At 35.0% G+C, this 15,387-nt stretch overlaps 2 protein-coding genes and 1 long non-coding RNA gene across 14 annotated transcripts; all 3 read right to left on the bottom strand.

Annotated features, from left to right (window-relative positions):
• Positions 1 to 36: 36 nt before the first annotated feature.
• On the bottom strand, positions 37 to 874 carry Ccdc58 (Coiled-coil domain-containing 58). The gene is made up of 3 exons (XM_069055077.1): positions 687 to 874; positions 313 to 579; positions 37 to 260 (listed from the first exon to the last, which is right to left on the bottom strand). The coding sequence occupies exons 1-3, from the start codon at positions 729 to 731 to the stop codon at positions 159 to 161; spliced, it is 414 nt and encodes a 137-aa protein (XP_068911178.1). The 5' UTR covers positions 732 to 874; the 3' UTR covers positions 37 to 158.
• Positions 875 to 983: 109 nt separating this feature from the next.
• On the bottom strand, positions 984 to 10,390 carry polybromo (protein). Of its 10 annotated transcripts, XM_069055037.1 has the most exons (25): positions 10,200 to 10,389; positions 9,131 to 9,265; positions 8,763 to 9,073; positions 7,857 to 8,298; positions 7,609 to 7,806; positions 7,145 to 7,435; positions 6,995 to 7,090; positions 6,620 to 6,790; positions 6,256 to 6,563; positions 6,071 to 6,203; positions 5,642 to 6,015; positions 4,929 to 5,593; positions 4,649 to 4,878; positions 4,381 to 4,547; positions 4,158 to 4,330; positions 3,931 to 4,103; positions 3,678 to 3,749; positions 3,374 to 3,526; positions 3,024 to 3,272; positions 2,666 to 2,943; positions 2,360 to 2,430; positions 1,790 to 1,857; positions 1,574 to 1,630; positions 1,336 to 1,447; positions 1,140 to 1,280 (listed from the first exon to the last, which is right to left on the bottom strand). In XM_069055037.1, exons 2-24 carry the CDS (start codon positions 9,254 to 9,256, stop codon positions 1,337 to 1,339), a joined length of 4,917 nt encoding a protein of 1,638 aa, XP_068911138.1. In that variant the 5' UTR covers positions 9,257 to 9,265; positions 10,200 to 10,389; the 3' UTR covers positions 1,140 to 1,280; position 1,336. The 10 variants fall into 10 exon arrangements, with proteins under 10 accessions (XP_068911133.1, XP_068911132.1, XP_068911134.1 ...); XM_069055032.1 differs by lacking the exon at positions 1,790 to 1,857 and having other exon boundaries at positions 984 to 1,280; positions 9,131 to 9,278; positions 10,200 to 10,388; XM_069055031.1 differs by lacking the exon at positions 1,790 to 1,857 and having other exon boundaries at positions 984 to 1,280; positions 10,200 to 10,388.
• Positions 10,391 to 12,160: 1,770 nt separating this feature from the next.
• LOC138136022 (uncharacterized) lies at positions 12,161 to 14,963 on the bottom strand. 3 transcript variants are annotated; one of them, XR_011161140.1, is made up of 5 exons: positions 14,756 to 14,963; positions 13,937 to 14,611; positions 13,139 to 13,886; positions 12,786 to 13,079; positions 12,161 to 12,710 (listed from the first exon to the last, which is right to left on the bottom strand). It is a non-coding gene; the product is annotated as an uncharacterized lncRNA (long non-coding RNA). The 3 variants fall into 3 exon arrangements; XR_011161139.1 differs by having other exon boundaries at positions 13,937 to 14,080; positions 14,475 to 14,955; XR_011161138.1 differs by having other exon boundaries at positions 13,937 to 14,953.
• Between the last annotated feature and the right edge of the window lie 424 nt (positions 14,964 to 15,387).

Raw genomic sequence — 15,387 nt, 5'->3', positions numbered from 1 at the left:
AATGAAGTTTCCGCTTATCACAAAAAAAAAAACAGGTTAAAATAAAAGGCGAGTCTACTTAAATACGTAACGTTTGTACATTATAAATGTATAAATTGACAAACGTAATATAAAATTTCGCATTAATAAATGTTGAAACTACATAATGGCATTACCTCTTACTGAGGCTTAAAATATGTCCTACATTTTTCATTAAAAACTTTTGAAGTTCTCTGTTGGACCAGATCTTCTACAGTAAGTTCAACTTGTAACATTCTTAACTAAAAAATATGCATTACATAATTACATCTCTATTAAACCTTACATCCTTACTTTAGTTTGTTCTGATCTTAATGCTTTAGATAAAGAGATGTCTTCTAAATTTGCTTCTCGTTGCTCTTTCAATTGCTTCACTCTACTGGCACTCACAGTAATGCATTTTTTTATGGCTTCTGATCTCTTAGTGTTCCCTTCTCCTAATTTCATATGTAAGTCTTTACATGCAGATTCCCCATTTGGATGAAAGGAATCTGTCGGTATTGTAGTGTTTAATGTATTTATTATAAAATCATCAACTTTGCGCATATTCTTTAATGCCTCCTGAAAATTATCATTTTCAAAATCTCAACCTTTTTGGGATAAGCGCCTTCCATCACTTCATTTTGCTCACATAACCTCTAAATAAGTTACCACTTCAGCTGCCTTACCTGAAATTCACTGAAATCTCCACATTCCATTACTGCAATAGACATTATATAAAGGTTTAATTCAACTAACTGTGTATAATTCCATAAATCAACTATATCTTTTATAGTTTTACTTAATCCTGAGCCTGATATTGTCGGCTTTTTTAGGTTATTTTTGACTAAAGTAATCTGTCAGTATTTCGTAACATCAATTACTTTATTAACCGCGAGAGGGCATCACAATCACTTGTATTTTAGGTTCAACGTCTTCGAGTCACGCCAAAGACTTTGAAGGTGGACTAAAACTATAATACCATCTTGTGTATGATTACTATTTTTATTTAAGAAATTCCTCACATGAAGTGCTAAATACTAGGAAAATAGTGACAGAGTTACAGCGTTTTTTGCAAACTTAAAGTATCTTTGAGTAATCTATTCCTCAAGGACCAAAGAGCTGAGACGACGTTATCTTGTTGATCAGCCTTCTTTCCCAACCATGCGGTTACATTCTGTAACTTATCTAATTCAGGTGTGGGAATAATTTCCTGGTTAGAACACAAATTCTTTTCCCAAGGCGATATATGCTTGTTATCTAACTGAAGTCCTTCAATATACCTTTAAAAACGACACTTTATTGTGTGCTCAACTGAGCATCAAAATAATAACTTACTTTATGTATGCCTCTGAGTGTAAGACCCTTTGAGGCCTCGGTGGTACAGTAATAAACATCGGCTCCTGTTTTTGAACTGATGCGTGAGTAGCAGAACTGGTAGTAGATGTAGCTGCACGGGAAAAAGATAAATTTAAACCGTGTAAGCAAAATAAGAGTGTATGAGTTTGAAGTTTGAACAATGTACTCTCTTCTCTCCAAAATTTTATTTTAATTGATGATCAGATGAAATGATTACCTGAGCTATTTGTAGTTGAAAAAGGTCCAGCAGTTGAACTAAAGGTGTTGTTAGCAGCTTGAAAATGAATTTGAAAAATTAAATGATAATTCAATAATTATATAATTAGAAAAAATACATGCTACAAACTGCTAATTACCACCACCTACTGTAACTCGAAAAATGAAATAATGAATGATCGATAAAACGTAAAATAAAAATAAAACAAAAACTCACGAGGATTAGGAGTGGCGGTGGGGGTCGGGCGTGAAACAGCCGCAGGTTTACTGGAAGGCTTGAAGTTCCTACCACAACATCAAAAATCAAAAATGCATTACACTACAAGTCTACAACATAAAAAAATACAAACATACGATATTCGATTCACAAAATTTTCTTTCTCATTTGCAGATAAACACATCACTTTTCTTTTTATACCACACAAATAAATTTTTCAATATAAAATCGCAAAACAAAGCTGTCATATTTATGAAAAATATCAAAGAACCAATAGAGACAATCATGACAATAACAACAACGAAAATACTAATGAATCAACCTACACACTGAAAAGCTACAACTCAAAATTAAAGGATCAACGACCCAACAGAAATTCGCTAAGCTGTCTTTGAATACAGGAGAAACATCGGTCTGACATTTACTTCAATGATGAATAAAGTTAGAAGACGTAAGTTTTATTTAAAAAAAAATGGAATAGATTTGCTAAAAACGTGTCAATATTCATTGTTGATCCCTTAATTTAGAACATCGTAGACATACATGCAGTGTCATAAAATTTAAACAAACCGGCAATTATTTCTGAAGAAGTCGAAACGCAAGGTTGTAAAACTGGCATGACGCGGTTACCAACGAAGTTCCTATTTTAATAAAATTTTGTTTCATCACTCTATTTTCAAAATTCATCTAAATACAACTCAAACCAACCAAAATAAACAATCACATAGCGAAAAAATATATTTCTGAAAAACAAACACACAACAAAAATTGCCGTTATTTTTGGCGACGAAAACGACAACAACCTTAAATAAAGCCCTCGAAAATTTAATTTTGAATACAATCTCACATTTTGCAAGTGATTCAAATTTGACATACTTGCTGCGATCCGCTTGGGGGATAACTCTTCCTTTGCCTTTATTGATGTGCATATCGCGGACATGTCGCACCAACCTTGCCAGATTAGGGAAAGGTTGGACGTTCTTCTTGTTGTTCCTCAGACAGTTCTTCCACTGACAATGCAACTCGGCGTCGGGATTCGACTGAAAGTGGTTCTGGACGTGTCCTTGAGATTCTTTGTCCTTGATGCAATGCTCTAAGCAATCCTGCAACTCCTCGAACTGGTAATCGCAGTTATCCCACAGACACTCGTACACCTGACAAGCGAACACACTATAGATAAAACTGTACACATAGGACAAAATACGCAAACAAATTAAACTGGTTGCGAACGTACTGTATCAGGATTTGGAGGAGCCGGACTGGCGCACTGTTCGTCTAACAGCAACATAGCTTTCGTTTCTTCATTCAATTTCGAAGCTCTTTCCTCCCAGGCTTGCTTCTCACTTGTTGGAAGCGATCTCCATTCGTTACCGACGATTCTGCTGATCTCGCCGAAGTTAGACTCGGGATTGTTCTGTACCACTTGCTTTCTCACTTCTCGGGAGTACAGGATGTATCCAGTAACCACTTTATTCTTATTCTTCTAAAGGAGTGAAAAAAAAATTTAAACTGACACCCCCAGGACTGGTAGATGTTATGTCGACCACAATGGACGGTTTAAACGATCGTACAATAATAATGTACCTTTTTGCCTGTGGCTGGGGTCGTCAGTACATTTCCTGGGGTTGCCACTACAGCCGGAATATCTCCAGAACCCACCGACGGTGGGCCACCGTCTAAGGAATCATCCATTAAAATGTCCATGTCGTTCATCTTTGTCAGCTGAGGAGATGCTTCCTGCAAAACATATATTCAACAAAGAGGCATATTTTACAAGAATTGATTAATTCATTGTTTTAAACTGACTTGAAAATGTGAAGGAACTGAACAAAATTACGATTGAAGCGCTTATTTTATGCCAACGAATAAAATGAAGTTAAGTACTCACTACTTCCATATGGATTGGTGTATTTTGAGATTTTCCAATATCTGACTGAACTTGGCTCATGTCAAGGCCCGTCTGAAAAACAAAAATTGATTACGTATAGAAGTATTGGAATGGGAAAAACGTTATCTTTTACAAAAAAAGAAACAACTGAACAGACATACTATTTAGCAGATGTGTAAATTTATTTATGTACGCTTGTTTATGACGATTAAAAATCTATTTAAAAGCTTCACTAGAGTGAAATGTAACTTACTTTTGGAGGGTTGATTAATTTGGGAAAATAGTAAATCTCGTCTTCCGTCACCAGAGTGCTGTGAAAAAATTTTTTAATACCTTCCACCGGTAATTTACGAATCTGTCTGTTTATCTCGTCGTACATAGAATTACAAATGAAAATGTCAGATTCTGGAATTTCCGTGGGTCGACCTATAATGACGATGAATTAAGTGAAATTTGAATGTGAAGAAAATGATTACTCACAAGATATATAATCGTTAAACTCGAGCACGGCACATTTACCCATAATGCTAACAAGAGGATTCGTGTCTTCCATAGACGACAAGAATACTTCTTGTTTGTAAAATAATTTATTCGGTGAGTGAGGAATTTCGGAAGGTGTTACGAACCATGGACCTCGGAAATAACATTTACCACTAGAAAAATTATCAGTTATTTAATTTTATTAATTTTAACATTGTCATACTCTTTGGTATCCCAAATACTGTCTATCTGTGCGATCATTTGTCGCCCGCCATCAGCTGCTACATAAACAAAATCACCGGTTTTAACGACGCCACTGCAAATCGTATTGTACTGTTCATAGTAAGTGTTGCCATCGTCTATTTCTAAATTCGTATAAACGACGACATTCTGAAATAATTATCAAACCGTTAAAATAAAATTCTGATTTTTTCAATAGGTGACTCATTGAAGTAGCAAATGCAAGAAATTGGTAACAAAAAAAAACTCACCGGCTTATCTTTCTCAACCAATTTCTCCTGTTCTTGCAATTCTGCGAGTTCATCTTTGTGTTTCTCGATGCGTTCTCTGAATACAGAAACAACTCGTTTCGGTTCGAGAGGAATTTCTCTTGGTACCAACTTTAATGTGGGATTTTCAGGATGAACTTTGATTTTCTTAAAACTTCGACTTCTTGTACTGTAACGCGACTCACAAACATAAACATCCTTTTCATCATACCCTGTAAAAAAATGATTTAAACCGTCTACTGTGGAAAAATCGAAACCTTACCTTCCGCTTTCATCGTAAAATACTGCTTAATGTTGAGAACACAACATCTTTCTTTCACTTCTTCTAAAGGTACAGCTATGTGAGTGTCAGACTTGAAGACTTCTTTCTCCAAGAACTTTCTTGTAGTTAAATGATAAGTTTCAGCTGGTCTCAAATAATAATTTCCGTAGAGCATTTGCTGACCGTTATTCGTCCACAACCTCTCTATTAACAAAATATGCGGATCGCACCCTTTCTCTTTCGAATCCAAATAAACAAACTCCCCCACTTTGTAAGTCTGTTGATTACAAATCATAGAATCGCCGACATTTATGTTGGTTTCTTTGATAATCGAATCATCTGAACTGCGTGTTTCCGTTTCTTCTTCAAGCGACTCTTCTAATAACTTGCTCTGCCTCAAAGATTCGACAGCAGTTGTCAGATCCATCAGAGTATAATTCAACGCCGGCGACTGTAAAAGTTCGCCACTCTTACATAGCTCGTCTCTCTGTTTTATAAAATAGGACTGAAGTTCGATCGAATCTTCGAAAACTTGAGAATCCGACCGCGATAGTCGTCGAGCGCGGTCCAGACATGCGAAAATATCATCTTGAAAGGTGTCTAATCTTTTATACAAACCTCTGTCTAATCGTCGTTTTATTAAATCTAATGATACGGCTCTGACTCTGAAACGATCAGTTAACGCGAATAAATGTAGAGTGCAAACAACTTACTTTTTGCCATCGACTTCGTCGTGTTCGGGTAAATCCGCCAAAGAATCGGTGTAGCACCGTTCCTCCGAGTCTTGATGATTATAAACGTTTGTAAACAGGTTTAAAAGGATGTCCTGAACAGCTGCGGAAACGTCAGGCACGGTGTCGTCGTCCTCTTTTAGTTGAAGTTTAGTCTGAAGACAAACCGTTTGAAGGACTAATGCGTCTTTATAAATTTGTGAATCAGGTTCATTGTATTTGCAAGCATTATCGAACATTAGAATAAAGTCGGATACTAAATCTTCCAAAGTTTCGTACACGTTACTTTTCAATTTTTGTGCTATCTTCTCCATATCAATGGGATTCTTGATCACTTCATAATAATCAGGATAGTCCTGTAAGATGTAACATTTTAAAAAATCTCTCAAAGCCATCAAGTTAAAATATTACGATTTTCGATGGCAACTTCATAAATATCAAAGCTAACTGTCTGTTGGCCTTTGATTCTCTATAATCTCTGATCGCGTCATATAGAGTCCTCAGGTTCTTCTCAATTGGGGAAAGAATTTTTCTGGGTTTGACACTGCATTAAGCACATTAAAAAAAAAATCAATTGAGAAGCTTCAAATACCTACACTCTCACTACAGTTTTCTCTTTCTTTTCAGGGGTAACAGTTTGTCCAACCTTGTCCACGAGATATTTTTCTAGAACGAGAGAATCTTCGTATATCGGCGAATTTTCTTCGTTAAATTGCCGACAATTAGAAAACATGAGTTTGAAATCTTTCACGAGGTCATTTTCTGAACTGTACTGATCGGCTCGGATTTTTGATTCAATTTCTAAGAAATCGATAGGTTCAGATATCACCTCGTAATACTCCGAGTACAACTTTTTCGATGGTTTTTCCATGAAACCTAACATAGGTTTACGTCCATCTTCGCACTAAAAACCAAAATCAATTTAATAGAAAAGAAAATAAAAATGTTATTCAATCTAACAGTGTAATCTAGCATGTATTTCGCTAAAGCATGCAATCGTTTTTTTAAAGGAATGGGATCTCTAGGTGGTCGACCTCTTTGAGGAGTGTTCCCAATTAGCTGAGGATTTTTTGGTTTCGGTCCAGGTTTTTTTCTTACAACAACTTCAGAGTCTACTTCACTGTCTGTATCCTGGAGTAAAAAAATATACATTTATTAATAAATAAATTGACAACACCCTATACTGAAATTTGTTATTCAAGAGAAAGATGAAAAAAGCCGTTTTGATGTTAGCAACGGAAGCGCGCTACACCCACAAATGAATGAATTTCAAACATTGAAATGTCGTTAATAGTGGCTAAAATGGATGGAGACGTAAGCAGTGCAGTAGCATACCTTTCGGTTTTTGTTAGTGACTCTGTATGTTACCTGATCAATGTCAAGTAGTTCTTGAACTTTCATTTGCATGACCTTTTGTAATTTCACCGCGTCCTAAAAAAATATTAATTCAAACTTCGATTCCCACTCACGCTGACAAAAACTGACTTTATATAACCGTGATGCTGGTAGATTGTACTTTTTTGCGTTTTCAAACATGATGGTCATGTCCCCGGCCACTTCGCTTACGGTCCCGTAAGCGTGATTCGTTAATTTCCTTTTGATTTGTGTCAAAGACACGGGATTTTTTATTTCACGATAATAATCTGGGTAGAATCGTTTTGACGGTAACCTCCAAAATGGTTCGCTCAATGGAATACCGGTATTGTTTGTGACAGATTTGACGGCCTCAAATAACTGCCACTGAGGATTCTCCACATCCAGAGGATCAGCCAACGACTAGAATTAGATAAATAATGATCTGACAAGAAAACACGTAAAACAAGAGACTGCGGATATTGGTACAACCTGATTGGTCAATGAAATGAACCAATCAAATGCCACCCACTTTAACAGTGACGCCAGAAACCTGCTTCAACCCTATTCATTGAATAATTACTGCTGTATATTACCCGTTTGTATATTATTCTTACTTCATCGTCCATTTGTTCCTCAGGTTCCACATCAAGATCTGACTCGTCGTCTCTTAATGCAGCAGTCACAGCAGATAAACTGGTGCTCCCCCTCAGTCGCTTATTCCTGATACGTTCGCTACTTTTTCCTAGATTAATCTTAACATGTTCCAGTTCATTTTTTTTATTTTGTATAACCTACAAAAGTTACTATTATTAATACAACAACTGACATGAATAACTATTACCTTTTTCAAGGCCTTGGCATTTTTATAAATTTGTGAGCCTGGTTCATTGAACAAACACGCGTTTTTGGTCATTAACAATAAATCTTTTTCTAACTCTGATAAACTGCAATAATCATTGTTTTGTATTTTGGTAGCTATCATTTTCAGGTCAACTGGACTCTCGATGACCTCATAATATTCTGGATATTTTTTCTTTGATGGCACTAGTTGAAATGATGTATGAAGGGGTCTGTTTTCATTATCAGTAGCTGTCATAACGGCCGTAAATAATTCTTCATATACATTTGCTTCATCATCAAAGTTTGAACTCTCAGATGTGTCCTCTGAATGATCAATTTCTGGTTTAGTTTCAACAGGTGTACCAGCTTTTTTGCTAGGTCTACCAACTTTTAAAACTATTTTTCCCTTAGTTTCCGCCTCATCTTCCTTGGTGTTAAGGATTCTAAGCAAAAATGTATAATTTTATCTCTATACTGTGTGTCACAATGAAGGTGAAGACAGTTTGATCTTTTCGTTATTTTTAGTAGAAATTTGAATTTTATCCAGAGTGGTAAACCTCGTGAATAGGGCAAATTGTACTGAATTTGAACGAAAAGTACGGATTTAATTTTTTTAAAGTGATTTTCAATAGTTCATGTGTTATCTATTTCAATTTTTGTTGAATAAATAGTTTATAATTTTTTCATTTGTGAGTGGACTTTAAGCAATATTATTTAAAAAATAAAAATGCGTATTTGAGTATACAATTCAGAGTTGACAGGAGTACCTCAAAAGATACATTTCATGTAGTTCTAAGACTCTTATAATAAATTCAAATTTCTATTACCAAAAATAACTACAATATCAGACTGTGTTCATCTAAAGTAAAACACCTTGTACAAAAATGTTATTTTTGGAAGAACTCACTTATGTTTATTGGTCAAAAAAAGTTCCCATAACTCTATGGCATCCTTGTATTCTTGAGAATTCTTTTTGTAGAAAGCTTTAGTGTTATTAACAATCAGTTCAATGTCATTCTGTAGATCTTCAATATCTTCATATTCTTCAGTTTTTAATTTTTGTTGTACTTTCAACAAGTCGATTGGATTTGTAACAACCTCATAATAGCCCGGTTCTTGGCGGCGCTTTGGCACCCTAATAAAAGAATCACACAGCAGAGTTCCATCATCCTTTTTATGACTCCGAATTGAATCATAAAGTTGTTGACAAAGTTCCATCTAAATAAAATATTTCACATCAAATTTGAATGATAAAAATTTACTTTTGCTTATTACTGGATCTAATTTTTTACTACGTTTTCTCATGGAAGGACCAGTACTTGTTGAAGCCTCCAAACTGTCCAAGGAATCATCTTCCTGGCCCCTGCTGGCAATGGAACTTGTTCTTCTTCTTTTACTCATGATGACTTGCTGGAATGTTTTCCTATTTATAATCGTTTTAACACTATTTAAGTCAGGTTTATATGTAATGTCTTATCGTTAGTTGATCAACTAAGGCGTATTAAGGCGAGCTTACACCAAGGCAACATTTGGCAACACGTTGCCAATTGTTGCCTTGGTGTAAGGCCGACTTTGATCAAAATGTTGAGATAGCGTCTTGATAGCGGGAATGGAAAATTGTTATTTTTTAATGTATATAAAATTTTTGGGCATTAAAGATGTCAGATTTACGACAATTATTGAGTTGTATCGCAGTTATTCTTGTCTATGGCAAAGAACTTAATAAGAGTCGGGAAGTGGATCTTGATAGAACATAGGATATAGTCCCAAAAATTACTGTTTTCAGTCAGTTCTTTATAAAAGATTATTCAAAGTTACCAGTCAGCACATTCTGCTGCCAGCGTGGACAACCTTTGTAAGCCTTGTCTTTAGTGCTTTGGTGTAATTGGAGAAAATCTCCCACTCATTAGTAACCATCCTCTAGAATCTAGATCATTGTGAAAGATGCATAATGAAGTAGTGACTTTAAGTAATACTTAAGATACCAATGAGTCTGAGGAAAAGAAGGTAGCCAAAGTCGGAAATAGTGTAGTCATGGGTTTTTGGTCAGATTCAACTAACCGTCTTAAGTGATCAAGTAAAACGTGGGATAAGACGTTAAGCATACCGAGCTTTATGTGAAAAGTCATATGAAGACCTTGAATTGTAGTTTCTTTTAGCTTTTAGGTTAACCACAGCTTTAAAACGTCCGAAGTTAGAAATTGTATTGTAACATTTTTCTAATTGTAATTTTACATAGGTTTAAAAAGTATTTTGCATATTTTACATCAAACTTTTAAAGTACAACGAAATGTTCAATATAACAAAGCGTTTCTTTCGATTTCTTTTCAGTTGCAATACAAACCGTTATCAGACAACGTTAAATCCACAATTATAACAAATGCGAATAATCTGCTGCATTGTTGCACACTACATTCAAATCGTTTTCAATCACATTAACAATGTAATCAATAACAACACAAACACCGGCACTATATCAACAAAATGGCTTCTTTGCTTCTTTCTCTACATTATTTTGACATTTCACAGCGACACAACGTTTACATGGGTTCTACTCATACAACATAAAGTCCATTCACGTTGGATTTTCCCTGCCAAATTGTTGTCACGTTGCAAGCCTGCGCCTTCTTTCCCAGTAATTTTTACATTATCGTGTTTTATTCGTGATAGAGCGATTGAGAGCGATTTGACGTCTTTAATTTTGAATGTTAGTTTGCCGTGTGAAATAAAGTCACAGATTTTTTAATAAAATTCTATTCCTGGGTGATTTTACCATGGCGAAAAGAAAAAAGGTTAATTTTAAAATTGCGTTAACCTTCCACAACTGACGTAATGTGACGAAACCCGCAAGCTAATACGGACTCAAGAAAAAATAGCTTCAGTTCGAAAATTAATTAGATAGAATCCTTTAATATTTAATGTATTGTACTATGGCGGACAATAAATTTAGGCCGGCCTGTCATTCGCTTGACATCAAAATGTGAAGCTGGCATTATGTTCAACTAACCCCATTTTCGATTTTTGTCATTCTTGTCATCGTGACAGCGATAATCAAAATTAAAATTGGGAAAAGAAGCGTGCACCAGAGAGAAGTGCTACTACAAATCAGTTATGCTAGTGCGTCATGATCTCATGATCTGTAAGTTACGAAAAGGGCGAAGGAAACGCCCGTGAAACGCCAAACAGCTTGAAAACCTTCAGTTTGATAAACTGACACATCAGTCATAATGACAATAAATGGTCGCTTGCATTGACTTTTTTGAAATGTCAGAAATTTGCCGGCCTAAATTTATTGTCCGCCATAGTATGTATTAACATGATTATAATCTATTTACGACCTTTATTGAGCAGTTTTAACAATACAACGTTATTTTAAAGATAATACAACATATCATCAACATATCATATAAATGTTCATCAAGTGAGCTGTGCATTTGTAAAAGCACCTTTAATTTAGTAACATTACAAAAGTCACATTTATGAAGGTCATGTCCAATAAATCTTTACTTGGTAAAAATACAAAGACAAACAAATAAGAATTACTTTAATTTAATCAGTAAAAAGACGTAACATTGCTTTTGAAATCAGCAATGTTAAAATGGATAAAAACTAAAAAATTAGTCAAATCGAGTTCGCGCAGAGCAAGCAACTTTGAAAGTCAAAGTCACTAGCTTTAGCTTTACTACCAACAGAAAATCAGATTTTCATGGCTTGCTTAGATGCACATTTATATGAAATTGAGTATATAATTGATTTCATATAAATGTTCATCAAGTGAGCTGTGCATTTGTAAAAGCACCTTTAATTTAGTTACATTACAAAAGTCACATTTATGAAGGTCATGTCCAATGAATCTTTACTTGGTAAAAATACAAAGACAAAAACAAATAAGAATTACTTTAATTCAATCAGTAAAAAGACGTAACATTGCTTTTGAAATCAGCAATGTTAAAATGGACAAAAACTAAAAAATTAATCAAATCGGGTTCGCGCAGAGCAAGCAACTTTGAAAGTTAAAGTCACTAGCTTTAGCTTTACTACCAACTGAAAATCAGATTTTCATGGCTTGCTTAGATGCTTAGATGCACATTTATATGAAATTAGTGATGCCGATTTTTTTTTAAATAATCGATTTCTTGAATCGATTCAAAGTTTTACGTTCAGAATCGATTTAGCGATTAATCGAAACAGAAATAATCGATTTTTGAAATGATCGATTCTAAATTACGGTTGAGAGTAAGTCACATCACATTGAAATCATTATGAGGCGCACCTTTATTTTGTACCTAGAGAAATTTATACTACTTTTACTTTATACGTATATTTAAATTTATATGCTACTTATACAGTTATACATTACTTATTTTATAAATGCCACTGTTCTGCACTCAAGGAATTTAGAAAAACTAATTTCCCTAGTCTGCTTGGTAGTAGGCGGTTTCGGTGGGGCTCCATCACAATCCCTGCTTTTGAAAACATGCGTTCGGCAGGTACCGAGGTTGCAACAACGGTGAGATATTTCAAGGCAATATTTGTCAGATTAGGATACACTGTCTTATGTCTTTCCCAGAAAAGCAGAGGATCTTCCTTGATACTCACTATTTTTTGGTTTAAATAATGTTTCAATTCATTTTCGGAATCATCCGATGGATCAACCACTGTTGTAGATTTTACTAATTCATTATGGTAGTTCCAAATTGACAACTCGAACTCAGCATCTGTTTCAAGTGGGACAGTCTCTGTATTAGCAACATTATTTCGTCCCTCCTCGTTGTTGGCTTGAAGAAGCAATTGCTTTATTTTAACGATTGCATTTGACATTCCAAGTGGATTTCCAAAGTGTAACCGTTTAAACCTAAAAATGAAATATGATTTTTAAAAAATATTAACCTTAATTAATTCTTAAATTTTGCAGTAAGTTAAAATTGACCTTGGATCTAATAGTGTTGCAATTGACAATAGTTGTACTTCTTCCATCTTTCCAAACCTTTTCTTCAGCTCTTGTAATAATGTGGTTTTCATACATTGTCCATTTTGTGTTTCTAAATGTAGTGCACTAAATTGTTTTTGTAAAATGTTAACGAGTGGAATAATTTTGCTGGCAGTAACATATTTTTCACCACACATCTCTGTTGAAGCTTGTTCTAAAGGCGATAGTAATTGCAGTACTTCTTCAACTTGTTGTAATTCTGCTGCAGTTAACATCCTTGGGCTTCTAGGAAATCTAATAGAAAAACCAATTATTTTATTTTTATTTTTGCACCTCATTTTGTAACAACCTACTTTAATAAAACAGTTCCAATTTCATTCCGAATGTCCATAAATCTCTGTAGCATAAAGTAGGTAGAGTTCCACCTTGTAGGAACAGATGCAATTGGTCTTAAATTGGTAACTTTCCTTAGCTCATCAGCTGCAGAAACAGATTGTCTGAAAAAAGTAACAATTGCTTTCACTGACGATACCAATGGAGCAATATTTTCAATATCACAAACTTTTGAGGCAACCAAATTCAATGTGTGCGAAAAGCAAGGTAGATTTCTGCTCTTGCCTACAAGGTCTGCTGATGCTTTGGTGATATTTGCTCCATTGTCTGTTATAAGAGCGGCAATTTTTGGAACAGCAATGTTCCAATCCTCACACACATTTAAGAGTCTTTCTTTTATATATTCAGCAGTATGTGCTGCATCTAATTCTTCTAAACAAATAAATACATTGCAAAACTTATAGTTGTGTATGTAATGTGCAGTAGCACCCAGGAAACTTCTTGTATTTGTTGTTTCTGTCCATATGTCAGCAGTAATTGACAGACAATTGACTTCACTTATTTGCGCCTTAGCAATACATTTCAATGCATCAAATTTGTTATCTAATAAGTAAGTAATTTTTGTCCGCCCAGGAACTGCATAATGTGGCAGTGCCATTTTTATGAAATACTTGAATCCATCCTTTTCAGTTGAATCCAATGGTAAACTGTCTTTTACAATCATGAACAGTAATGCATTTGTGATTTGTATGGCCTTATCACCACCATCTACAACGGGTAAACTAAATATAAATCAATTGTGCAGGAAGAGTATATACCCTTAAATGACCGTATTTCTGAAAATGCAGTGTCAATTCGTTTTTGCAGAGAACTGTTGGTTTTATAAGTAACAGTAGACGTGGTTCCAATACTACTGAGACTAGAACATGAAATTTCGTCTTCTACTTCCATATCAATCCGTTCTATAAAATTACCGTTTGCATTTTGCACAAGTAATACCTGTTCACGTTGGGAAGAGCAGCTGTGGTGCAAATGACTATGACAACTCATATGAACGTTAGTGCCAAATGTGTACAATTTGCACCATTAATGTTCAATCCAACGTGAACAGGTATTAGCTACGTATTTACATGGAAGCACCTAAACTCCGTACGCTGATAGATTGCACGTTTTTTTGACAGAAGACAGATACAGACACAAAAACAAGTGTGGCGGGAATTAATCTGCAAGACTACAACGGTTTTCTCCATAACGTGAAACAATTGAGATGGAGAATTTAGTATTTTTCACTGCGTTATGTTTTGGAACTAGAATTTAAAAACATGCAATCTATCAGGGTAGGTACGGGGTTGTTACCATTTTGACAGGGATTTGAAATTGCAGTTGAAGAATTCCCTTGTTCCTGGTCGACGTTGTTCTTTCCCTGTGTCTGACCTCGAGTCTGGATGTGATTTTTTCTTCGATTTGCCTGATTCGATACAAAATCATGTTTCCTATGAAGGTGGTTCATTAGGTTAGTTGTGTTTCCACAAGATTTTATTTCTTTTCCACATAACTTGCAAATCCCACCACCAGCAGTTTTGATATAATTATTCCATACAACACTACATTTCTTATTTCCAGGCATTTTTACTTACTTTTGAACCTCACACCATATGCACATGTGAAATGAAGTGGAATTTCGGGTTCGGATTGCGGGATTGCTAAATTGCGTTCTTGATTTACTTTAATAACTTTATACCACACTTTACAGTTTACACGCTTTACACTTCACAGTTTAAGAATTGCACAATCTGTGTTGCACATTGCGCAAATAAAATAATTGGACATTGCGACATTGGACCTTGGACTTGGAAAGACTACTTGGACCTGATTGGACATCCACATCTCCCCCTTCCCATCTGTGTCATTTTGGCTAATAATCAATGTTGGTAGTACTGACTGAATATAAAGTCCCTAGGGAGTTAGGGACCCTAAACTATATATATATTTTTTTTAATTGGAATCTTGGAGAGAGGCAACAGTGCAACACGCAAACGCAAAGAAAATTGTTTTGCGTCATTGTTCAAGAATGTTTCGATTATTTTGCCGATTATACGACAAAAAAAATCGATTCGACTAAAAATCGTAGCTCCCATAATCGATCTAAAAAATCGATTATTTTGGCCGTCTGGATCGATTATTGCCAGAATCGATTAAAAATCGGCAACACTATATGAAATTGAGTATACGTATCCCGGCCGAGTGAAGTTCCAATGGTTCCAATATT

The sequence above is a fragment of the Tenebrio molitor genome, chromosome 7 (assembly GCF_963966145.1).
Source record: "Tenebrio molitor chromosome 7, icTenMoli1.1, whole genome shotgun sequence".
Lineage (NCBI taxonomy): Eukaryota > Metazoa > Arthropoda > Insecta > Coleoptera > Tenebrionidae > Tenebrio > Tenebrio molitor.
Note: the sequence above shows the minus strand (reverse complement) of the source record. Positions and strands in the feature narration are given on the sequence as shown.